We start from the raw sequence: 25715 nt of genomic DNA on the forward strand, positions 1-25715 counted from the left end.
TTGGCATTCAAGTATTACGTTTGGTAGCTTCACCAGGTTGACACCTCATTTTTAGGTATGCCCGGTGCTGTTCCTGGAATGCCTTCTTGCACCTCCCATTAAACCAGGTTTGATCCCCTGGCTTCATGGTAATGGTTGAGTGGAGGTATGCCGGGCCACGAGGGTGCAGATTGTTCTGGAGTACAATTCTGCTCCTGTTGATGGCTCACAGCACCTCATGGATGCCCAGTCTGGGGTTGCTAGAACTATTTGAAGTCTATTCCACTTAGCACAGTGATAGTGCCACACAACGCAATGGAGGCATGCTCAATGTGAAGACGGGACGTTGTCTCCACAAGGACTGTGCAATAGTCACTTTTACCAATATTATCGTTGACAGATGCATCTGCAGCTGGCAGATTGGTAAGGATGAGGTCAAGTATGTTTTTCCCTCTTGTTGGTTCCTTCATCACCTGCCACAAGCCCAGTCTAGCAGCTGTTTGATTTGTCACATATATTAGTATACAGTGAAAAGTATTGTTTCTTGCACATTATGCAGACAAAACATACTGCTCATAGAGAAGGAAAAGAATGCAGAACATAAGAAATAGAAGCAGGAGTAGGCCATCCAGCCCTTCGAGCCTGCCCCGCCATTCAATAAGGTCATGGCTGATCTGTCGTGTCTCAGTTCCACATTCCCGCCCTCTCCCCATAACCCTTAATCCCCTCGCTCATCAAAAACCCATCAACCCGCGTCTTAAAAATATTTAGCGAGGCAGCCTCCACCACCTCAACGGGCAGAGAATTCCAGAGATTCACCACCCTTTGAGTGAAGAAGTTCCTCCTCAAATGTAGTGTTAGTCATAGCTAGGGTGCAGAGAAAGATCAATTTAATACGAGGTAGGCCCATTCAAAAATCTGATGGCAGCAGGGAAGAAGCTGACGGTCTGTGGCCTCAGATTTTTGCATCTTCTTCCCGACAGAGGAAAGTGGGAGAGAGAATGTCCAGGTTGCACAGGGTCGATTATGCTGGCTGCTTTTCCAAGGTAGTGAAAAGTGTAGACAGAGTCAATGGATGGGAGACTGGTTTGCATGATGGATTGGGCTTTGTTCACAATCCTTTGTAGTTTCTTGCAGAATTGAACAGAGCAGGAGCCATACCAAGCTGTGATATAACCAGAAAGAATGCTTTCTATGGTACACCTGGAGAAGCTGTTGAGTGTTGTAGTGAACATGCAAATGTTCTTGCCCTCCTGAGAAAGTAGAGGTATTGGTAGTTTTTCGTAACTATAGCGACATTGAGCCTGCACCAGCAACAATTCTACCAGGCCACATTCCCATAACCCACTTACTTATCCAGCCAATCCCCCCGACATTAAGGAGAGCAATTTAGCATGGCCAATCATCTTTGGACTGTGTGAGGAAAACGGAGCAACCAGAGGAAACCCATGCCAACACGGAGAGAACGTGCAGACTCCGCACAGACATTCACCCAAAGCCAGAACTGAATCTAGGTCCCTGACGCTGTGAGGCAGCACTGCGAACCACTGGGCCACCATGCCGCTCTTTGCGTGCATCGTCCGTCGCAACTATCGATTAGATGGTTCAGTAAAGTCCTTGGATTGGCCCCGGAATCGACGGCAGACCTGGTGGAGTGCCAAGAAGATGGTCAAACTTGACAATCTAGAGGAAGTAAAAAGTCATAACAAGGTTTCCGTAGGTAAATGGGCGGAAGGATCATTATCAGCCTCGGGGACCCGTCACTCGTGGGCAGCCCATCATCTGCTTATCTTTTGCACTGAGCCAGCCGGTGCAGAGGCCAGCAGCAGTGCTCAGGGGCTGCCAGGCCCTGGGGCCTTGGCTGACTGGCGCCTCTCACATGGGTGGGAGGTCACCTCCAATCCTTCGCAGAACCCATCGACGCACCAAACCATGCATGACAGCTCACTCTGCCGCCAGACCGAAGCGAGTTACGGTCGATTCTCGGTGAAAGGTGGGTGGGCGCCCTACCCACCAACACACATGATAGCAGACCAACAAGACAAGAGCCCGACACACATTCTTCACTGAAGGAAGGACTTTGCAGTTGGTACCACACAACTGGAAAAGGAAAAAATGTTTTCAGCTGTGTACATTTTAAGTGCATTCTTCACTTCTGCCCAGGGTGGGATGTAGACTGCTGCCAAGGTAGAAGAAGTGAACTCCCGCAGAAGGTCATCAGGGTGTCATTTCACTGCTGGATATTCTAGGTCCAGGGAGCAGGAACTTGCCAGCGTCGTCGCACCCGAGCATCAAGAGGAGTTGATTAGGAGACAGATCTCTCTGATCCTTGCCTTGCCCAAGGCAGCATCAAGTCCACCGGTGGATTGAGAAGCCTTTGTAAGGCATTCAGGTGAGGCAGGAAGTGTGCCACGTCTCTGTAAAACATGGCAGACAGGAGACTCTCAGTTTCCTTTGAGAGGTGAGTCTAGTTTTAAGTTTATCCAGCACATTTTCAATTGCTTGGGCTTCTTTCAGGAACATGCTGGGAAGGGAGGACTTGAACGGGTGGTGTTTGTCTCACCTGCAGACCAGCACATGACCCATGCTTCCTGGGTAGGTGGTTGCTTCCGGTCGGGCCCAGGGGTTGGTGAGGATAGTCTACCCTTCCGGCTGATAAGTGGATGTGTCTGCTGCGATCCTGAGCTCAGGTCACTGCGTTGAGCATCACCAGGAGTTTTGTTTGCAGTCTAGTCTGGCCTCCACACAGGCCATGTAGTCAACTTGCCGGTCCGGGTCAGGTCTTTGAAGATTTGAAAAAGTTTCTGGTCTTCCTGATGTTGGGGTTCCAGCATCAGCAATCAGTCCCGTCGGTTCACACGATTGGGAGCTCCACGACTCCTGGATCATTGTGCCAGAAGCAATCAGGTCGATAGGTCTCAGGGGTCAGAAGATCGCCAGACTCTAAAGTACACTCAAGAGAACACTGCCAGTAACTCCGGTAACTTTAGAATTGAGTTTCAAAAGAGCAGAACAATTATAATGATTGGATCCTACAGTGCAGGATGCCATTTGGCCCATCAAGTCTGCACTGACTACAATCCCACCCAGGCCCTATCCACAGAACATCATGCATTTACACTAATCCCCCTGACACTAAGAGGGCAATTTAGCATGGCCAATCCACCTAACCCACACATCTTTCGAGTGTGGGAGGAAACAGGAGTACGCAGACATGGGGAGAATGTGCAAACTCCACACAGACATTGACTCAAGCCAGGAATTGAACCAGGGTCCCTGGTGCTGAGAGGCAGCAGTGCTAACCAACGTGCCGCCGTGCCAGATGTGAGGAGAGGATCGCTCAGGGCAAAGAATTGCCACAGTTAAATGTCCCATTGGCATCAAATCACATGATCAGCTCTGAAAGCAAGCTGCAACCAGTTAAATATAGAACACTCGCCCTTAGATTCAGCAGATGGCTGAAGGAAATTTCATTTTGTGATCAATAAAAATGCAACAGATCTTAACGTAAATGTTGCTCTTATAATGAAAAAGGTTTCATTCAGCCTGCACCCAATCACAAGTGCGTACATCCTCACAGCTCAGAACACGCACCACGTGTGTGAATGGCGATACACCAGGTTCCAGAGAACCAAGTATATACTTTATGTAACTCAGACATTCAATGTTGTGCTCCAGGAGCCTCACCTTGGTCGGGTAGACAGCGCTGGAAGGGAAGGCATCGAGGGATGTCATGTCTGTGTACTTGCGTTCGATGGTTTTCTTTGTAGCTGGACAGTAGTGGACACTGCGAACCACCTTGGGACGCACTAGTGAACCTGCAACGAGAACCAACAGCCATAGCAATAAATCTTACCAAGGCTTGATGACTGCTCAGCCAGCCGTGACCTCTGTGGAAGATTATACAGCTATATTGGAGAAAAACAGATCTATATTTATATCCAGCTTCATCACACCCCTCAAAATCAAACTGTTTGACTAATGAGGTTGTGTGTAGCAAGCAAGATCTCACAACCAGCAATTATCAGCTTTGGCTGCACTTACGTGGGGAGAAAGTCAGCAAAAACCCCAAGAGGGATCGCTTCAAATTGTGTCATGGGATCTTTAAAAGCCACCTGAACCACAGGAATAAACAGCTTTGCTTTATTTCACAGCTTCACTTAAGTATACCTTCTTTAACATAATACTACCCTAAAAACAAAATATTTCAGATGCTGCAAATCTGAAATAAAAGCACAAAGTGCTGGAAAAATCAGAGATAACATCAGTTCAATAACTGTACAAAACTCTGGTGCGGCCGCACTTGGAGTATTGTGTACAATTCTGGTCCCCACATTATAGGAAGGATGTGGAAGCTTTGGAGAGGGTGCAGAGGAGGTTTACCAGGATGTTGCCTGGTATGGAGGGGAGGTCCTATGAGGAGAGGCTGAGGGATTTGAGGCTGTTTTCATTAGAAAGGCAGCAGCTACGAGGGGACCTTATTGAAACATATAAGATGATTAGAGGTTTAGATAGGGTGGACAGTGATAGCCTTTTTCCTCGGATGGAGAAAGCTGGCACGAGGGGGCATAGCTTTAAATTAAGGGGTGGTAGTTATAGGACGGATGTCAGGGGTAGGTTCTTTACCCAGAGGGTGGTGAGGGATTGGAATGCCCTGCTTGCTGCAGTTGTAAATGCGCCTAGTTTGGGGGCGTTTAAGAGATCCGTGGATAGGTTTATGGATGGAAAGGGTTTGGTTTAGGTTAGAGGGTCATTGTTTTTTTAACTGGTCGGCGCAACATCGTGGGCCGAAGGGCCTGTTCTGCGCTGTAATGTTCTATGTTCTAATAATGATTCAACTTCAGAACACTTGGGGGTTCTAGTCAGATACTTGAAACATTAACTGCTTCTCTCTCTACAGATATTGTCAGAACTGTGTTTCTATTGCAGTTGGGTACATGGGTAGTAGCTCTGAGATTGAGCCTGTGCTCATTGGAGTTTAAAAGAATAAGAGGCCATGTTATTGCAACGGGTAGGATTTTCAAGGTAGACGCTGAGAGGCTGTTTTCTCCTGTGGGAGAGTCTAGGACCAGAGAGCATAGTCTCAGAGTGAGGGGTCACCCGTTTAAGACAGAGATGAGGTTGAATTTCTTCTCCAAGGGCACTGAATCTGTGGAATTTTTTACCGCAGAGGGCCGCAGTGGCAGGGTCGTTAAGCATGTTCAAGGCTGAGATAGACAGATTATTAAACAGTAAGGGAATCGAGGGTTACGGGAACCAAGCAGGAAAGTGAAATGAGGCTTACATTAGATCAGTCATGATCTCATTGAATGGCACAGCAGACTAAATGGGCTGAACGGCCTATTTCTGAAATAGGACTCAATTAACCCCCCCTGCCCAGAGGACAGAACTTCTCAGAAATATACATTAAGTATCAATTTGATTTACAGTGCTCACTAGTCCCACTGGGGTTGAACCCACAGCTAGAACACTAGTGAGCTGCCACTAACTGAAAAAAAAAGCACTACGTTACAATCCACATCTTACAGGGTGCTGGCCCATCCACCCCATCCCAATAACTCACATTTGATTACGATCCCCTCCACACAGACAATGTTGCTGAGGAAACGCGAGGTCAAGGTTCGTGGGCTGACATGATTAGACCCGAAGCTGCCTTCTAGTCCGACATAGAAGTCCTCAAACTGCTTGGCGTAGGTAGCATCAATAGAAGCAACAAAATCCTTCAATGCCCGCTGAAAGGCCAGGAGTTCCTCAAAGGAATTGTTGATGAGCCTGCAAGAGTTATAGAGGTAGTAGGCAACGGATGCAATGTTAAAATTAACCCCCTTCTCAAACAAGAACATAAATATCCCAATGTCACTGACACACATACCAGGCCACAGGTAACCTGTGCTTTCAGCTCTAGCCTGTTGCTGAGGGTGTACAGGGACTTCTGCTATTCCATATAGCTTTTATTTTTAAAATTTGTACATGAGATGTGGGAGCTACTGGCTAGGCCAGCATTTGTTGCCCATACCTAATTGCCCAGAGTGACTTGCTAGACCATTTCAGAATCAACACATTGCTGTGGCTCTGGAGTCACATGTAGGCCAGACCAGGTAAGGATGGCAGATTTCCTTCCCTAATTGATATTACTGAACCAGATGAGTCCTTCTAACAATCAACAATATCTCATCATCATTGTTGGACTTTTAATGCCAAACTTTTATTGGATTCAAATTTCACCACCTGCTGTTGTAAGATTCAAACCCAGGGTCTGTGGATTACTCACCCAATGACAATATCATATGCCACTGCCTTTTGGACAACAAGTATCCCATCTAGATCACCATTTCCATTTCCCAGAGCAACATAATGGCAGAGTCCACTACCAATAAAAACACATTTCATAGCAGCAGTCAAAACATCCCTGTACTGGTCTGCATCGAGCGCGCTGTTCTGGGTGCACAGAGGGTAAAGTGAGAGTTCGGTGAGGGACGTGCACCTTTCTTTTCCCCACCTGTTTTCAGCCTCCATCGGCTGGTTCTTATTTGGGTTCAGGTATTGTGCATCCGCAAGGCAGAGAACTGCATGGATAGCACATTTAGGGAGGAGGTCACACTGCAGGTTAGGAGCATACGAGCAGAGGGAATGGGTGGCCGCCAGGCAGTCTGGAAAACCAGACCAGTTTCTCACTTGCTAATCGGTTTTTAATTTTTGATTCTGGTGAGGGCGATGATTCCTCACGGCAGTGCAACCAGAGCCATGTCTGTAACACCATGGTTTTCTAAACCATTGTGTTGAGGAATTGAGGGAGAAGGCTAGACCTTGTATTATGCAACAATAACAAAAGCTAATTCATAATTGTGTTGTAAAAGAACCTTTCGGAATGTGTGACCATAATAATAGAATGTTGCATTATGTTTGAAAGCAGTTCAATCTGAAACCACCAAAGGAAATGAGGAAGGTATGAGACGCGAATTAACAGAGGAAGATTGGGGAACGGCATTAAGATATATTGCTAGACAGGCAACGGGCAGTTTTTAATTAATTATTATATAGTTTACAGCAACTACACATTTATTCAAGGCACAAAAACCTAAAAAGTCAGTTAACTGTGGCTAACAAAGGAAATTAAGGATTGTATAAGATTGAGGAAAGTGTTATAAAGTTGTCAGAAATGGTAATAAATCTGACAGCTGGGACGTTTCAAAGAATACAGAAAAGGAGGGACTTAAATGCTGATAAAGGGAAATTAGGAAATGAATGTAACAAAGGAAGTTAGTACAAGAGTGGGCTGTAGGCTAAAACAAACCTGAGTCTGTTACAGTCAGGTGAACTTATAATGGGAAACAGAGAAATGGTGGAGAAGCTAAATGATTATTTTGTGTCTGTCTTCACTGAGGGAGATATAGGAGATCTCCCAGAATTGGAGATCCAAGGAACTCGGGAGAATGAGGAATGGAAGGAAATTAATAATAAAGATATTTGAGAAATTAATGGCCCTGAAGGTTGGACCTGATATTATGCACCCCAGTGCTGAAAGAGGTTGCTACAGAGATAATGGACGCATTGACGATTATCTTCCAAAATTCTACAGATTCTGGAATGGTTCCTGAAAATTGGAAGAGAGCAAATATCACCACACTATTTAAGAGAGGAGAAAACAAGAAACTGCAGACCTGTTAGCCTTACATTAGTAGTTGTAGACTCGCTGCAGCTGGTGGGGTATTGGAATACAAGGCAAGGTGGAAATGTGTGTAAAGTGGCAACAGGAGGATTTGGACAGTTAGTGAGTGGGGAAGAACATGGCAGATAGAATATAATGTGGAAAAGTGAGAGAAAATCCATTTTGGTAGAAATGGTAAGAAATTAGAATGTGTAGATGTATAAAGGGACCCAGGTGTCCTTGCCCTTAAGTCATGCAGATGCAGCAAGCTATTAGGAAGACTAATGGAATGTTAGCCTTTATTGCAGGAGGGTTTGAGAATCAATGCAGACTTGATGGGCTGAATGGCCTTCTGTTGCACTGTAGGGACTGTATGATATGGAGATAGTACGGGTAAAAGACATTAAAATGAATGCTAGTCATATCACATTGAACGGTGGAGCAAGCTCAATGAGATGAATGGTCTATTCCTGTTTCTATCTTCCTATTATGGGGTTTGATAGACTCCCCTGGTTTATTCTGTTTCCAATAACCAGGGGACTCAGATTTGAAATAACCAGTCAAAGAACCTAGAAGATACGACTTTAGTTTTTGTAGTGATTTAGAATGCACTAAGAGATGGCAACAGATTCAGGGGTAGCTTTCTAAAAAAAAAATCAATTAAATACTTGAAACAGAATTGTGTGGGACTCTGATGAAAGAGGTGCCGGTTTAATTGGATATGTTTTCAAAGAGCCAGCAGCACATATACAATGGGCTGAATGGCCTCTGACTGTTCTGCAACTCTGAGTGTGACAGAAGAGTATCATTCCAAAAAGAGGAATGGAATAACAGCCACCTTTACCATTTTAAAAAGGCTACTTCAAGTTTAAGCAGAAATGTCTTCAGGGCTGTAAACCTTTGGCACCCAGCGGACCCAGAGCAGCAGATGCTTCATTGCATATTCCAAGAGTGAGATGGACACGGCAATATGGAAATTCAAACAGGAGAGTGGAGTGGATATACAAGATTGCCAGCATTTATTACCCATCCCTAGTTGTCGTACAGAAGGTGGTGACGAGCTGCCTTATCAAACTACTGCAGTCTGAATCCTCAGTGATGTAAGCTGAGGACTGAGTGCCACCAGGAAATGAGTGTGTGTGAAGATACTTACTGGATTGCTCTCTTCTCATTCTTCCTGCGCAGGTCATTGATGTTGACAATCAGTCGGTACAGGTTCTCATTGATCATGTCCCTGACCTTACCCTGGTAAATCCCCTGATCTTGCTGCGGGTGAAAAAAAAAACACAAGTTAATCTGAAATTCTATCAGCTGTTTATTTACAGCAGCGACACATCACGAATCCGGGATTAGTGCAGAAAAGCACAGGAATTACCCGGAGTAACCGATAAAACTCTCAGGAGGGACCGGCGGGGGTTGGCGGTGGCACTGGATACAAGTTGGGAGTGACTCCGTTACATAAGAACATAAGAAATAGGAGCAGGAGTAGGCCATCTAGCCCTTCGAGCCTGCCCCGCCATTCAATAAGATCATGGCTGATCTGTCGCTGCTCAGTTCCACTTTCCCGCTTTCTCCCCATAACCCTTAATCCCCTCTCTTATCAAAAACCCATCAACCCGCGTCTTAAAAATATTTAGCGAGGTAGCCTCCACCACTTCAACGGGCAGAGAATTCCAGAGATTCACCACCCTTTGAGTGAAGAAGTTCCTCCTCAACTCCGTTCTAAACCGCCCCCCCTTTATCTTGAGGCTGTGCCCCCTAGTCCTACCGTCTTTTCTGAGCAGGAAGAGTCTCTCCACCTCTATCCTATCCATCCCATTCATCATCTTATACGTCTCAATGAGATCTCCCCTCATTCTTCTAAACTCTAACGAGTACAAGCCTAGTTTATTCAGCCTCTCCTCATAGCTCAACCCCCTCAACTCCGGTATCAGCCTAGTAAACCTCCTCTGCACTCCCTCCAAGGCCAAAATATCCCCCGGTATATCCCCCTGAACAAGACGACAGTGAGTGACCAACCCAAACATTTACTGTGGCGTTATGTATGGAGGGGGTGGGTATTTGCAGCAACTCGTCTGGCTGTTGCTAAGCGCGGGAGGGGTGGAGGACGAAGGGCAATAACACAACAAACAACAACACTAATATTTGATGACAGGTTCCTGCACCAGCAAGAGTGGTTGGGCTGTGGAATGCACTGCCTGCTGTGATAGTGGAGTCGGACACTTTAGGAACTTTCACGCGGTTATTGGATAGGCACATGGAGCACTCCAGAATGATAGGGAGTGGGATAGACTGATCTTGGGTTTGGACATAGCTGGGCACAACACTGAGGGCCGAAGTACTGTCATGTACTGTTCTATATGTTCTCAGCCTAAAGCAGCAAAGGAAGAGTAAGGTCCGGGGGGGGGGGGGGGGGGGACAATCAGGGGCGCAGGATGGGATTGCACAGGCTGGACGGGCTGAATGGCCTCTCTCCCTGTCCCGGTGACACTGAGGGAGCATTACCGAGGCTGCAGCCCGCGTCCACATCCCCCCCCAATGTACCCCCCCCTCAACACCGCAGCCCCAAAAACCCTCCCAGCGCCCCCCCCCCCCCCCCCCCCCGCCGCCGCCGTCTGAGCAGCTCTCCCCGGGAACCCCGCGCTCTCCCCCCTCACTGTGCACGGACTCGGGCCGCTCTCCCGGCTTCTGTCTCCAAGTCCGCGCTCCCCCCCCCCCCGTCCCGGGACTCCGCTCCCCCGCCGCCGCCCCCCCAGTCCCGGGACTCCGCTCCGCCGCCCCCGCCCCCGCCCCCGCCCCCGCCCCCCCGGTCCCGGGACTCCGCTCCCCCGGGCCGTTGCCGGTACCTCATCATCGAGGAAATCCAGGTACTCTCTCTCCCGCTCGCGCTCTCCCGGTTCCGCCATCGCCGATTTCGCGCCAAAACTGGTCACGTGGGCCCGGCTTTCGCGGGTTAACGCTGGACCGGGACCGCAGCCAATCAGAGAGAGAGAGTGGGTCACATGGCCGGATCGCCCTCCCCCTCCCCCCCGGGCTGCCCCGCCCCCGTTTGATCGCGACCCCAACTGTCTCCGCCCCCTCCGCTGACCCCGCCCCCGCCGCGCCGACCCCGCCCCCGCCGCGCCGACCCCGCCCCCTCCACGCCAGCTGACAGGATGGATACATTCCAGGAACTTGCCGGAGAAGCTGGAGGTTTCCCTGTGGGTGTGAGGGAGCTGGTTGGTGAGGAAAATCAATACCAACGTAGATAAGGTGGGCCGAATGGCCTGTTTGTGTAATCTCCATGTAAAGCTGCCTCAGGAAATACAAACACTACATTTCACAGCCTCCAGCCCACTGCTACTGAACTCACATTCAGTAACCCCTCAGGAGGGGAACACTGCAGGGAGTCTGGGACCCTGAAGACGCTTTAGATCCCGGGGACCTTGAGTTTTAAAGATCCTTAACTCTGATTACGAGAAAGTTGTCTTTAGATTCTGTTTATTTATTAGTCACAACTCGGCTTACATTAACACTGCAATGAAGTTATTGTGAAAATCTCCTAGTGAGCACACTCTGGGGCCTGTTGGTGTACACTGAGGGAGAAGTTAGCATGGCCAGTGCACCTAACCAGTCCGTCTTTCAGGTTGGAAAGAAACCAGAGCGCCCAGAGGAAACTCACGTAGATGCGGGGAGAACGTGCAGATCTGCACAGACAGTGACCCAAGCTGGGAATTGAACCTGTGTCCCTGGTGTTATGAGGCAGCAGTGCTAACCACTGTGCCACCCTGTGTTACTGTATCTCTACTGATGTTAATCCAACTCCCTCACACTGTATCTCTACTGATGTTAATCCAACTCCCTCACACTGTATCTCTACTGATGTTAATCCAGCTCCCTCACACTCACTAAGGAACCCCTCTCCCCCTGCGTCCTGTGGAACTGACTGTCTCTCTATTGATGTTAATCCAGCTCCCTCAGACTGTCACCCTGTAATCCCTCTCCCCCAGCACCCTTACTACTGACTGCATCTGTACAGATGTCAAGCCAGCTCCTCATGTTGTCACTCTGTAACCCCTCTCCCCACCCCCCCAGCACCCTATGTTACTGATTGTGAAATGCAGTATCTCTACTAGCTCCCTCACACTCACTCAATAACCCCCTGTCCTCTCAGCACCCTTGTTACTGACTGTATCTGTACTGATGTTCACCCAGCTCCCTCACACTGTCACTCTGTAACCCCTCCGCCCCAAGCACCCTGTTTTACTGACTGTATCTGTACTGATGTTAATGCAGCTCCCTCACACTGTCACTCAGTAACCCCTCTCCCCCAGCACCGTGTTACTGACTGTATCTGTACTGATGTTAATCCAACTTCCTCACACAGTCACTCAGTAACCTCTCTCCCCCCAGCACTCTGTGTTACTGACTGTATCTGTACTGATGTTAATGCAGCTCCCTCACACTGTCACACTGCCATTCAATAATTCCTGATGTTTGGCCACGCCAGGCGGTTCTCAGCCTCAGTTCCTGCTTCCCGGAGAGTTTATTGGATCCACAAGATGAAATGATCTGCCATCATTTTAATAAACCAAGGACCCTGAAATCATTTGTGATGTGACAGTTGCAGAGGGAATTAGTGAGAAATATCAGAGTGTGTACGGGTGCGTTCAGCATATACACACAGCAATCTTGACTCTCCTATAATTTCATTGTTCTTTAACCTATCCCTTGGTGTGGTGTCAACTGCGTAACATCATCACCAGAACATGCTCCTATTCAGCACCTTACACAGGTCAACAATTGTCATTGCTTCTCAGACAATGTCACTGGGCTAAGAGCCAAAAGTGACATGCCTGGATCACCCCTGTCATCTCACACAGCTCCAGCAGGCAGGTTCAATGGGCAGAGATCAGGAGTGGTCACCCTCGCTGTGAAAGTGTTCTGACCTGGGGCGTAGTTGCCCCCACTGGTGCCAGCTGTCTGCAGGTCATTTGTAGGCTATCTGGATTGGTTCCACACTGACTAATAATCTGCTGAGCTTTTACAAGGTTAGTTTCTGCTCAATCCCCTGGGTACAGTCACAAGGCTGTGATTATTGCTGGCTTGTTTGTATGAGGCTCTCTGCTGAAAGCATGTGATTGTGTTTTTAGTGGGAGGTTTTACTCTGCAGATGCACTCACTGATGTTGCTTTGTGATGTCAGGTTGGCACTGTGATGTCAGCCAGTAGAAATTAGATATTTGCAATGTGAACGCAGCCTGGACTATGTGTGTACTTCCTACTGCTAACCTTGTTATCAATGTACAGCAACCTGTGTGTTCCTGTACATTGCTGCCTGCTCCCACCTAGATGAAGTCTTGGTTTCTCCAGGATTAGGTAGGTGTCCATCCCACTGAGCAGATATGCTGGGAACTGAGATCGGAGCTCCACCATTCTCCTGCTCAGTGTGGGAGGGTTTGGCTGAGGGGACAGTTATGGAGTGGCTGAGGGAAGTGATTGGAAAAGAACAGTTTGTGTTGTTCAATTGTATGAGAACAGACCAATCGGATGATGCCTGTGAGTATGAAGGGGAGAGTAGTTACTGAGTGGCAGTGTGAGGAGGCGTTGATCTGTATTAGAATGTGTCCATTGCATATTTACCTGTGAGTGTGTGTGTGTGTTTGTCTGAGTGTGTGTGTGGGAGTGCGTGTATGAGTGAGAGTGTGTGTATGTGTGAGAGAGTTTGTGAGAGAGAGAGTGTAAGAGAGAGTGCGTGAGAGTGTGTGTGAGAGTATGTGTGAGAGAGACAGTCTGTGTGAGTCTGTGTGTGGGAGTGTGTGTGTGTGTGTGTGTGTATGTTTGTGTGAGCGTGTCTGTGGGAGTGTATGTGTGTAAGCGAGAGTATGTGTATGTGTGAGAGAGTGAGAGAGAGAGTGTGTGTGTGTATAAGAGCGTGTATATGTGAGCAAGTGTGTGTGTGAGCGAGTGTATGTGTGTGAGCGAGAGCGAATGTGTGTGTGTGTGTGTGTGTGTGTGTGTGTGTGTGTGAGACTATGTGTGTGAGTGTGTAATCTGGTGCCCTAGGCAAATGGTGTAGGGACATCCAGATCTTTACCCCTATCTGATGAACGAAAGATCTGCTTGGGGGCCCCAGAAACAGCTGAGATTGTCCCCCTGCTCCCAGCCTATCAATAGAGAGAGACAGAGGGAGAAACAGAGAGAGGAAGAAAGAGAGAGACAGAGAGAGGAGACCATACAAGAGGCTGTTGTGTTTTAAGAGTGTGGGAGGAGAGTGGTGAGTTTAGGCCTCTTAAACATGCCTTTGGCACACAGCCTGTGAAAGCTTTGTCATAGCGAGTTTTGCTGGAATGTGCACTGTCAGGAATCTGAGCCAGCAGCAGCGATTCCTTGGCCTTGCTCTGGGGACATCTCCACATTACTGCCAACATGAAATTCTTTCCCTCTAGAAAATGCCAGATTCACCGAAACACATCAGCCTCGCAGTATTTTGGTATTAAATTTAAAACCTTTCTTCCGTCACCACCCTGAGATTGACCAATATCCCGAATACTTTCAGTTCTGTTTTACAGTCGGGTTGGGAGTGTTATAAAGTCTTCTCTGCCGTTTGTTTATCTTCTAATTCTCATTAGGGAGAAGGCCTTCCAATCCACAAAGATTCCTGTTTCTCTATCAGATGAGACTTGGATTGGAGTCATCGGGAGATAGAGAGAGAAGAGGGAGTGTGCGGTCCCAACTGGACAGGTCAGTATAACACTGGGAGTGTCCATGTGTCTGAGCCTGGCTGGCTCAGTTTGACAGGGTCGACAGTAGTCCAGGATGATACTGACTGGAGAAGCTGAGGCCTAAAACATCTCTCCACACAACAGCCTCTTGTACGCTCTCCTCTCGCTGTCTCTCCCTCTCCTCCTCTATCTGTCTGTCCCCCTGTCTCTCTCCATTGATAGGCTGGGAGCAGGGGGACAACCTCAGTTCTTTTGGGACCCCTCTAACTTCTCACCCTTACAGAGAGAAGTGAGAAATATCTGCTGGCTTCCTTTTTCCAAACATTGTTCAGAGAGGAGTATTGTCAGTGATTTGCCTGGTGAGTATTCTCATCCGCTAATCCAGCTGCTCATGATTTTCATTTCCATTTTAAGTGGAATGGAAGCAGCTACTCGTAGGAAAATCCACATTGGAACAGTGCAAGTCATTTAAAAAGGAAATGGAGAAGGTACGGAGCCAACATGTTCTGGTAAAGATAAAGAGAGGAGCAACAAGTCCAGAGATCCCTGAATGTCAAGGGATTGGATAAGGAAAAGGAAGGCTTATGGTAGAGACAGGAGGCTGAAAAAAAAACTTTTCAAAGAGACAGGGGGCTGAAGACAGTTGAAACCACAGAGGAGTATAGAGAGTACAGGGGGGAGAACTTAAAAAGGAGAACAAGGAGGGGGCATTAAAAAACACTGGAGGGTAAAAATAAAGGAAAATCCAAAGGTGTTTTCTAAATCTATTAATGAGAGGATGACCGGGGAAAGGGTACGGCCCATTAGGGACCAAAGTGGCAATGTGTGTGTGGAGCCAGAAGACGTGGGTAAGGTTTTAAATGAGTATTTTGAATCTGTGATCACTGTGGAGAACATAAGAACATAAGAAATAAGAACATAAGAACATAAGAAATAGGAGCAGGAGTAGGCCATCTAGCCCTTCGAGCCTGCCCCGCCATTCAATAAGATCATGGCTGATCTGTCGTGGCTCAGTTCCACTTTCCCGCCCTCTCCCCATAACCCTTAATCCCCTCTTTTATCAAGAACCCATCAACCCGCTTCTTAAAAATATTTAGCGAGGCAGCCTCCACCACTTCAACGGGCAGAGAATTCCAGAGATTCACCACCCTTTGAGTGAAGAAGTTCCTCCTCAACTCCGTTCTAAACCGCCTCCCCTTTATCTTGAGGCTGTGCCCCCTAGTCCTACTGTCTTTTTTGAGCGGGAAGAGTCTCTCCACCTCTATCCTATCCATCCCATTCATCATCTTATACGTCTCAATGAGATCTCCCCTCATTCTTCTAAACTCTAACGAGTACAAGCCTAGTTTATTCAGCCTCTCCTCATAGCTCAACCCCCTCAACTCCGGTATCAGCCTATTAAACCTCCTCTGCACTCCCTCCAGGGCCAAAATATCCTTGCGCAGGTGCGGCGCCCAAAACTGCACACAGTACTCCAGCTGCGGCCTCACCAATGCCCTATACAGCTGCAGCAAGACCTCCCTACTTTTATATTCAATCCCCCTCGCTATGAAGGCCAGCATCCCATTCGCCTTCCTGACCACCTGCTGCACCTGCAGGCTGGGTTTTTGCGACTCATGCACAAGGACCCCGAGGTCCCTCTGCACCGTCGCCTGCTGCAGTTTTTCGCCACGTAAGTAATAGTCCTTCCTACCATTCTTCCTACCAAAGTGGACCACCTCACACTTGCCAACATTAAATTCCATTTGCCATTTCCTGGCCCATTCGCCCAGCCTATCTAGATCCTTCTGCAGACTCTCCACACCCTCCGCACAATTTGCCTTTCCCCCAATCTTGGTGTCATCAGCAAATTTCGACACCCTGCACTCGGTTCCCTCCTCCAGATCATCTATATAAATGGTAAATAGCTGAGGCCCCAGCACCGACCCCTGGGGCACTCCACTAGTCACCAACCGCCAATCCGAATAGCACCCATTAACCCCCACTCTCTGCCTCCTCTTTGACAACCTATCCTCTATCCACGCTAACACCCTACCCCCAACTCCATGCCCCCTTACCTTCTAGGATGATGTAGATACAGAAATTATGGAGGGGCTTTGTGATTTACTTCAACAGCTTAACATTGAGAGGGAGGAGGTAATAACGGTTTTAAGGGGCCTACAAGTGGATAAATCCCCAGGTCCAGATGAGATGTGTCCCAGGCTGCTGTGGGAGGCAAGGGAGGAGATTGCCGCGACTCTGAAATTTTCAAATCTTCTTTGGCCACAGGAGAGGTGCCGGAGACTGGGAGACGGCTAACATGGGAGTATTACTCAAGAAGGGAAGTAGGGAAAAATGAGGAAATTACAGGCCAGAAAGTCTAACATCAATAGTAGGGAAACTATTGGAAAGAATTCTGAGGAGCAGGATTAATTTTCACTCGGGGAAGCAAGGATTAATCAAGGAAAGTCAGCATGGCTTCATCAACGGGAGATCAGGGCTTACAAATTTGATTGAATTTTTCAAGGAGGTGACTAGGTGTGAGGATGAGGGCAGTGCAGTTGACATGGTCATAGAGTCATAGAGGTTTACAGCATGGAAACAGGCCCTTCAGCCCAACTTGGCCACACCGCCCATTTTTTTAACCACTAAGCCGGTCCCAATTGCCCACATTTGGCCCATGTCCCTCTATACCCATCTTACTCATGAAATTGTCTAAATGCTTTTTAAAAAACAAAATTGTACCTGCCTTCACTATTACCTCTGACAGCTCGTTCCAGACACTCACCACCCTCTGTGTGGAAAAATTGCCCATCTGGACCCTTTTGTATCACTCCCCTCTCACCTTAAACCTACGCCCTCTAGTTTTAGATTCCCCTATCTTTGAGAAAAGGTTTTGACTATCTAGCTGATCTGTGCCCCTCATTATTTTATAGACCTCTATAAGGTCATCCCTCAGCCTCCTATTTCCAGAGGAAAAAGGTCCCAATCTATCCAGCCTCTCTTTATAACTCAAACCATCAGGTCCTGGTACCATCCTAGTAAATCTTTTCTGCACTATTTCTGGTTTAATAATATCCTTTCTATAATAGGGTGACCAGAAATGTACACAGTATTTCAAATGTGCCCTTACCAATGTCTTGTACAACTTCAACAAGACGTCCCAACTCCTGTGTTCAATGTTCTGACCGATGAAACCCAGCATGCTGAATGCCTTCTTCACCACTCTGTCCACCTGTGACTCCACTTTCAAGGAGTTATGAACCTGTACCTAAACCTCATTGTTCTGTAACTCTGCCCAACACTCTACCATTAACTAAGTAAATCCGGCCTTGGTTCGATCTACCAAAATACATCACTTTGTATTTATCTAAATTAAACTCCATCTGCCATTTGTCAGTCCACTGGCCCAATTGATTAAAATCCCGTAGCACTCTGAGATAACCTTCTTCACTGCCACCAAGTCTCCTCGATCCCTGGGAAGGCCTGTAATGTGGTGGTCCTTCATAAAAAGAGACAACTCAGGGTTCTTAGCAGCGTTTCACCAGGGATGGAGACTCTTATTACATAGAAACAAGAAGGCCCTTCGAGCCTTCTCTGCCATTCATTTTGATCATGACACATCATTGAATTCAATATCCTGATACCCCCCAGAATGATGCCACATTTCTGAAATACAATGTTAGCACATTTAATTTGCAATTGATGGTATACCACTCCCCTTACATTGAGGGCTTACAGATGGAGAGGGATAGGGTCACTAAATGCAGGAGTATAATGTGGGAAAATGTGAGGTTGTCCACTTTGGCAGAAATAATGGAAAAAAGGAAGAGAGATTATAGAATACTGAGGTACAGAGGGATCTGGTTGTCCTAGTACACAAATCTCAAATAGTTAGCTTTCAGGGACAGCAACTGATTAGGAAGTCCCATAGAATGTTGGCATTTGTTGCAAGTGGGATGGAATATAAAAACAGGGATGTCTTGTTACAGCCGTATAGGGTGTTGGTGAGACCACATCTGTAGTACTTCGTATAGTTTTGTCCCTTTACTTAAGGATGAATATACTTGCACTGGAAGCAATTCAGAGAAGTTTCACTCGGCTGATTCCTGGGAGGAAGAAGTTGTCTTACATGGAAAATTTGAGCAGCTTTGGGATGAAACTCATTGGCATTTTGAAGAAGAGAGGTTATTCTGAGGGGGCTTAATAGAGTGGATGCTGAGTGGGTGTTTCCCTTCATGTGGGAATCAAGAACCAGGGGTCACAGTCTCAAAATAAGGGGTCTCCCATTGAAGAAGGAGATGAGGAGGAAGTTCCTCGCTGGGAGGGTTGTTAGTGATTCGAATTTTCTCTCGCAAAGAGCGGAGGAAGCTGGGTTATTGAATATGTCTGAGGCTGAATGAGAGAAACGTTTTGATCAGAAATAGGGTCAAAGGTTATGGATGAACAAACAGCAATGGGATGTTGAGGGCACAGAGAGATCAGCCGTAATTTTATTGAATGGTGGAGCAGGCTTGATGGGCCGAATTATGAGCTTACGATCCTCAGCACTGTCTGTGGGTGTAGTGACAGGTGGGTCATTGTTTTGAAGGAAGGTACCTGACGTGGATCTGTGAATGATGGTCACAAACCATGTCCCTGTGGAGAGATCATCCCAGCTCCTGTCTCTGGAAGCAAGAACCAGAAAGAAGAAAGAGGGAACTCAGGAGCTCCCTCCCTAACAGCACTGTGGGTTTACCTACACCATCTGACCTACAGCCGTTCCAGAAGGCAATTCCCCACCATCTTCTCAAGGACACTTAGGGAAGGTCAATAAATGCTGGGTTCACAGTAAATGGTGGCACGGTGTTTAGCACTGTGCCTCACAATGCTAGGGACCCAGATTCAATTGCGGCCTTGGGTGACGCACGTTCTTCCTGTGTCTGCGTGGGTTTTCTCCCAATGCTCCGGTTTCCTCCCATCGTCCAAAGATGTGCAGGTTAGATGGATTGGCCATGCTAAATTGCCCCTTAGTGAAAGGAGGTTTAGCAGGGTAAATACGTGGGGAAAAACCTGGGTGGGATTGTGGACAGTGTGGGCTCGATGGGCCAAATGGCCTCCTTCTGCCCTGTAGGAATTCTATGATCCTTGACATCCCGTGCATGAATACAAAATAAGGTGATTGATTCCTTGGGTGTGACGCATTTCTGAATTTCCTGGGATCTGCGCTGCGGCTACAGAATTTCACAATATAGGGCATTGGTGAGGCCGCAGCTGGAGTACTGTGTGCAGTTTTGGGCGCCGCACTTACGCAAGGATATTTTGGCCTTGGAGGGAGTGCAGAGGAGGTTTACTAGGCTGATGCCGGAGTTGAGGGGGTTGAGCTATGAGGACAGGCTGAATAAACTAGGCTTGTACTCGTTAGAGTTTAGAAGAATGAGGGGAGATCTCATTGAGACATATAAGATGATGAATGGGATGGATAGGATAGAGGTGGAGAGACTCTTCCCGCTCAGAAAGGATAGTAGGACTAGGGGGCATAGCCTCAAGATAAAGGGGGGGCGGTTTAGAACGGAGTTGAGGAGGAACTTCTTCACTCAAAGGGTGGTGAATCTCTGGAATTCTCTGCCCATTGAAGTGGTGGAGGCTGCCTCGCTAAATATTTTTAAGACGCGGTTTGATGGGTTTTTGATAGGCAAGGGGATTAAGGGTTATGGGGAGAGGGCGGGAATGTGGAACTGAGCCACAACAGATCAGCCATGATCCTATTGAATGGCGGGGCAGGCTCGAAGTGCCAGATGGCCTACTCCTGCTCCTATTTCTTATGTTCTTATTCCTCAGGAAATCAGATGAGAGTGACTATGCAAATTAACTGATAGCACCGTGTTAGGGGGCATAGAGCTCGTGAGCATTTAATTGAGATATTGCAAAGGGATTGAGGAAGATTTGGTAAATGAGAAACTTTTTCAGAAGCGGTTGAATTTGGAGAAGTGTGAGGTCATCCACGTGGGATTTGAGAAGACCAAATGGGGATAGTTTTTGGAATGAGGACAGATTAGGAAGTGTAGATGAGCAATGGAACTTCATCTCCCTTGACACAAAATGTTAAAAACTAGCACAAAGGTACAAAAAGTACAGCAAATGGAATCTTAGCCTTGAGAGCAAGTAGGCAGTGTTACGCTGCAGTTCTGATGGGTTTTGCTCAGTTCTGGACATTTGATCTTAGGGCATAGTGGACTGGGAGGGAATGTAGCACTGATTACCAGATAATCCCCCAGCAATGAGAGGAATAATTATGGGGGAGGGTTCAGAGACTTCCATTTTCTCCAGTACAGAAGATCAAGTGGTGCTCCAATCAATGCGGGGTGAGGCTGGGGTGCTGGGGGTGAGGTCTGGGGCAAGGAAGTTTGCTGGGGATGGTTTGAACTGCTGGGGGATGGGGCACGGTGGGATGTGCTGGGGTGGATTGGAAGAGCTGGGATTAGAGTGCAGGGCGAGGGGAGCATTAAGGCTGGATTGCCCGCTCTGGGGAACAAAGCAACTCTCTTCCCCAAATGTCTGTAGGTGGTGGGGGTGAGATGATTCAGATTGGAATAGGGTTTTGTTGTGGGGGGTATTAAGGCACATGGAGCAAAGGCAGAAAGTGGAGCTGAGATGCCATCAAGAATGATCTGCTAGAATAGTGGAACTGGTGTCTGGGACTGAATGGCCTCCTCCTGTTGTTGCTGGGATTGAGGCTGGAATATCTTTCAACAAGGCACTCAAATTAATCTTTCAGAGTAATGAAAGAGAATGTGGGTTTGGGCAGGAGTCAACAATCCAAACTGCCGGGGAGCATGAAGGCCTCCTGGGTCTAAGATGCCTCTTCCTATGTGAGGAGCTGTGAAGTGGGCCTGGGGGAGGGGTTGGAGGGGAAGGTGAGTGGTTTGCTCCATATCACTGGCTGGTGTTAAACTGTTTATTTCTCTCTCAGGTGGCCCCAATGGTTTGTGAAATGAAAGTGAAGAATTCTCTGGGTGGGAATATGCTTGGCAGTGTCCTGGAGAAGCTCAGCACCATCACCATCAGCCCTCAGCAGATTATCGAAGATGTTTTGCCGAGAGTCCCGAGCACCGTGAGGGAGACTGACGTTCCCAATCTCTTCCGGGAGCCCTACATCCATAGCGGCTACCGGTTGGTGGAGCAGGATTGGAAATACTACCTTCTCAGCCTTTTCCAGCAACACAATGAATCCCTCAATGTCTGGACTCACTTGGTGACCGCTCTGCTGCTCCTGATCCGCTTCCGAGCGTTCCTAGAGACGACCTCATCAATCGCCACCGTCTACAGCTTACCGTTATACTGCTTTGTCATTACCTGTGTGACCTACCTATCCTGCAGTGTGTTGGCCCACCTCTTCCAGTCCAAGTCTGAGCTGGCTCATTACTCGTTCTACTTCCTGGATTATGTTGGCGTTGGCGCGTATCAGTACGGCAGTGCGCTGGCACATTACTACTACTGCACAGAGCCAGAGTGGTACCAGCTGATCCATCACTTCTTCCTTCCCAGTGCTGCTCTCCTGGGCTGGCTCTCCTGTATGGGCTGCTGCTTCTCAAAGATCCACTTCCAGCGGCCGTATCCGATCAGTCGGAAGATCTGCCAGGTGGTGCCTGCCTTTCTGGCCTACGTGGTGGACATCAGTCCCATTGTCCATCGGATCGGCAGCTGCTGGGCCAGGGATTGCTCAGACCGTGCCGTCTGGTACCACTGCTGTCAGATTGTTCTGTTTGTCATCGCATCCGGGTTCTTCTCCTCCCCGGTGCCGGAGAAGTATTTCCCCGGGAGCTTCGACATTGTGGGGCACGGCCACCAGATATTCCACGTCTTTTTGTCCCTCTGCACACTGGCACAGCTGGAGGCAGTGCTGATCGACTACAAGGACCGGCGCGAGATGTTCTTTGCCCGGGGCGATGAGGACACGGTGTACGCTGCCTGCCTGAATTTTGTCCTGCTGGTGATCTGCAGCAGCTTCTCAGCTCTCTATCTGCGGGGAATCATCAAACGCAAGCTGGACAAGAAAAGGAACTGAGGCCCAGTCCAGGGGCTTCACCTTCACTCCTGACTTTTCCCCGGGAGCTGACCAATGCCTTCAAACAAATTTCAGTGTTTTTTTTTGAATATATGCATATCTCCAGGCCCAATATGACTCCAGAGTTTTGTCTGTATTTATTTGTTGGTGAGGGGAGCTGGGGTGGGATGTGGGGAGAGCCTGGTTTCCTCGTTGATAGGGGTCTCCCTGCCTCACTGTCACGAGGAGAGGAGCGGGATCCTACAGAAGTGATGGAGGCGGATGCTGTTATTGCTGTTGGAGACAGCTCACTGAGCCACTGATTTGAGAGCGGTAGGTTCAGTCTCACACAGCTTCCCAAACTGGGAAAAGCTCCTCTGTGGAGCACAGACGGAATAAGGGAAGGACAAGGAAACTTCTAGAAGGAAAGGATGACAGGCAGGAGCAGCACTCTTCAGCAAAACTGGAATTTAACAGGTCCCAGGTGAAGGAATAAAAACAATCCGATATCTAAAAAGAGATAAATATTAAACTTGACATCTAACCCCGTGCTGTACCTGTCCTGGGAGTGTTTGATGGGGGACAGTGTAGAGGGAGCTTTACTCTGTATCTAATCCCGTGCTGTACTTGTCCTGAGAGTGTTTGATGGGGGACAGTGTAGAGGGAGCTTTACTCTGTATCTAACCCCGTGCTGTACCTGTCCTGGGAGTGTTTGATGGGGACAGTGTAGAGGGAGCTTTACTCTGTATCTAACCCTGTGCTGTACCTGTCCTGGGAGTGTTTGATGGGGGACAGTGTAGAGGGAGCTTTACTCTGTATCTAACCCCGTGCTGTACCTGTCCTGGGAGTGTTTGATGGGGGGACAGTGTAGAGGGAGCTTTACTCTGTATCTAACCCCGTGCTGTCCCTGTCCTGGGAGTGTTTGATGGGGGACAGTGTAGAGGGAGCTTTACTCTGTATCTAACCCTGTGCTGTACCTGCCCTGGGAGTGTTTGATGGGGGACAATATAGGGGGAGCTTTACTCTGTATCTAACCCCGTGCTGTCCCTGTCCTGGGAGTGTTTGATGGGGGGACAGTGTAGAGGGAGCTTTACTCTGTATCTAACCCTGTGCTGTACCTGCCCTGGGAGTGTTTGATGGGGGACAATATAGGGGGAGCTTTACTCTGTATCTAACCCCGTGCTGTCCCTGTCCTGGGAGTGTTTGATGGGGGGACAGTGTAGAGGGAGCTTTACTCTGTATCTAACCCCGTGCTGTACCTGTCCTGGGAGTGTTTGATGGGGGGACAGTGTAGAGGGAGCTTTACTCTGTATCTAACCCTGTGCTGTACCTGCCCTGGGAGTGTTTGATGGGGGACAATATAGGGGGAGCTTTACTCTGTATCTAACCCCGTGCTGTACCTGTACCTACCTGATGTCCCACTTCTCCTTTAATTTTAGATATGCCTGTATCCTTCGACTGTCTAATTTAGTCTAATGGGGCAGTCACTCTCTGTGTAAAACAGCAGGTGGCGCAGACATACAGGATAACCATTGGAAGTGACTGAGTGCGAGAGGGTTGAACCATCAGCCTGTGCAGAGAAATACCATCTTCAATTCAGTTTCATTTACTGAATCATTCAGTTTCAGTCCAATAAGTGAATTAGGATTTGGGGAATTTCAGGCAGAATTGAGCAATGGTGAGCGCTGGTAGATAAATGAGTGGTAATTTGTTTAAGAACATAAGAAATAGGAGCAGGAGTAGGCCATCTAGCCCTTCGAGCCTGCCCCGCCATTCAATAAGATCATGGCTGATCTGTCGCTGCTCAGTTCCACTTTCCCGCTTTCTCCCCATAACCCTTAATCCCCTCTCTTATCAAAAACCCATCAACCCGCGTCTTAAAAATATTTAGCAAGGCAGCCTCCACCACTTCGACGGGCAGAGAATTCCAGAGATTCACCACCCTTTGAGTGAAGAAGTTCCTCCTCAACTCTGTTCTAAACCGCCCCCCTTTTATCTTGAGGCCGTGCCCCCTAGTCCTACTGTCTTTTTTGAGCGGGAAGAGTCTCTCCACCTCTATCCTGTCCATCCCATTCATCATCTTATACGTCTCAATGAGATCTCCCCTCATTCTTCTAAACTCTAACGAGTACACGCCCAGTTTATTCAGCCTCTGCTCATAGCTCAACCCCCTCAACTCCGGTATCAGCCTAGTAAACCTCCCCTGCACTCCCTCCAAGGCCAAAATATCTTTGCGCAGGTGCGGCGCCCAAAACTGCACACAGTACTCCAGCTTAAGCCAGTTGTTTAAGCCAGTGTGAGCGGTGGGAGCTGAACAGTGTTGGGTATTTATGAGTGTTAAATTCTTTATCACCTGAGGAGTATCCTCAGGAACTCAGTCCACAGACAGGGCATAAGACACAGGAGCAGAATGAGGCCAGTCGGCCCATCGAGTCTGCTCCGCCATTCTATCATGGCTGATATTTTCCTCATCCCCATTCTCCTGCCTGTTCCCCATAACCCCTGATCCCCTTATTGATCAAGAACCTATCTATCTCTGTCTTAAAGACACTCAATGGACTTGCCTTTGCACCCTTCTGCGGCAAAGAGTTCCACAGATTCCCCACTCTCTGGCTGAAGAAATTCCTCCACATTTCTGATCGTCTCTTTAGCCTAAGGATCCTACAAGTGGAAACATCCTCTCCACGTCCACTCTATCCAGGCCTGGCAGTATCCTGTAAGCTTCAATAAGATCCCCCGTCATCCTTCTAAACTCCAACGAGTACAGACCCAGAGTCCTCAATCATTCCTTGTACGACAAACTCTTCATTCCAGGGATCATTCTTGTGAACCTCCTCTGGACCCTATCCAAGGCCAGCACATCCTTCCTTAGATACGAGGCCCAAAACTGCTCACAATATTCCAAGTGAGGTCTGACCAGAGTCTTGTACAGCCTTAGAAGTCCATCAAAGGAGTACATCAGGGAACATTGATATTTATTGTGGTTTTACCCACTTCACACTCCAAATGACAACTGCCCTCTCAGGGAGTCCCCGGACAGATCACCCCTCACCCAGGGTCACCTGACCCATTTCTTTAAAGGGGCTATGCCCCGACATACATAACAAGTAAGACAGATATAGACTGGGGATTTCCCCCAATTATTTTTGGGGGGGGGTGTTGGGAATGCTCGCTCTGAACCTCCACTCAGATCATTAGACCTGACCTTCCATCAGACTTCACCCAGACTCTCACCATCATTTCCTAAGGACACTGGGGTTATCTCTGGGAAAGGGTTTACCCCCCATCTCTGAGGATTCTCCCCAGCTCCCATTAAAGTTACAGGGGGAAAGACACGTAATGCCTCATGGAGTTTGGTTTGAATGTCATCTTGGAATCAG

At 48.1% G+C, this 25715-nt stretch overlaps 2 protein-coding genes across 3 annotated transcripts in view; one reads left to right on the forward strand and one right to left on the reverse strand.

Annotated features, from left to right (window-relative positions):
* mcm3 (minichromosome maintenance complex component 3) overlaps positions 1-10545 on the reverse strand; it is a 49798-nt gene extending 39253 nt beyond the window's left edge. Inside the window, exons 1-4 of the mRNA XM_080200921.1 lie at positions 10474-10545; positions 8781-8893; positions 5543-5751; positions 3667-3797 (exon numbers count right to left, since the gene is read on the reverse strand). Coding sequence (XP_080057047.1) covers positions 3667-3797; positions 5543-5751; positions 8781-8893; positions 10474-10533 — 513 coding nt within the window. The 5' untranslated portion in view covers positions 10534-10545. The remainder of the gene's footprint in view (positions 1-3666; positions 3798-5542; positions 5752-8780; positions 8894-10473) is intronic.
* Positions 10546-10794: 249 nt separating this feature from the next.
* LOC145350668 (membrane progestin receptor beta-like) lies at positions 10795-22505 on the forward strand. Of its 2 annotated transcripts, none has more exons than XM_080199887.1 (3): positions 10795-10849; positions 14238-14349; positions 21262-22505. In XM_080199887.1, exon 3 carries the CDS (start codon positions 21271-21273, stop codon positions 22354-22356), a length of 1086 nt encoding a protein of 361 aa, XP_080056013.1. In that variant the 5' UTR covers positions 10795-10849; positions 14238-14349; positions 21262-21270; the 3' UTR covers positions 22357-22505. The 2 variants fall into 2 exon arrangements, with proteins under 2 accessions (XP_080056013.1, XP_080056012.1); XM_080199886.1 differs by lacking the exon at positions 10795-10849 and adding an exon at positions 12805-12984.
* The last annotated feature ends 3210 nt before the right edge of the window (positions 22506-25715 follow it).

This window comes from Carcharhinus amblyrhynchos, chromosome 12, assembly GCF_965287045.1.
Source record: "Carcharhinus amblyrhynchos chromosome 12, sCarAmb.v2.hapA, whole genome shotgun sequence".
NCBI classification, from domain to species: domain Eukaryota; kingdom Metazoa; phylum Chordata; class Chondrichthyes; order Carcharhiniformes; family Carcharhinidae; genus Carcharhinus; species Carcharhinus amblyrhynchos.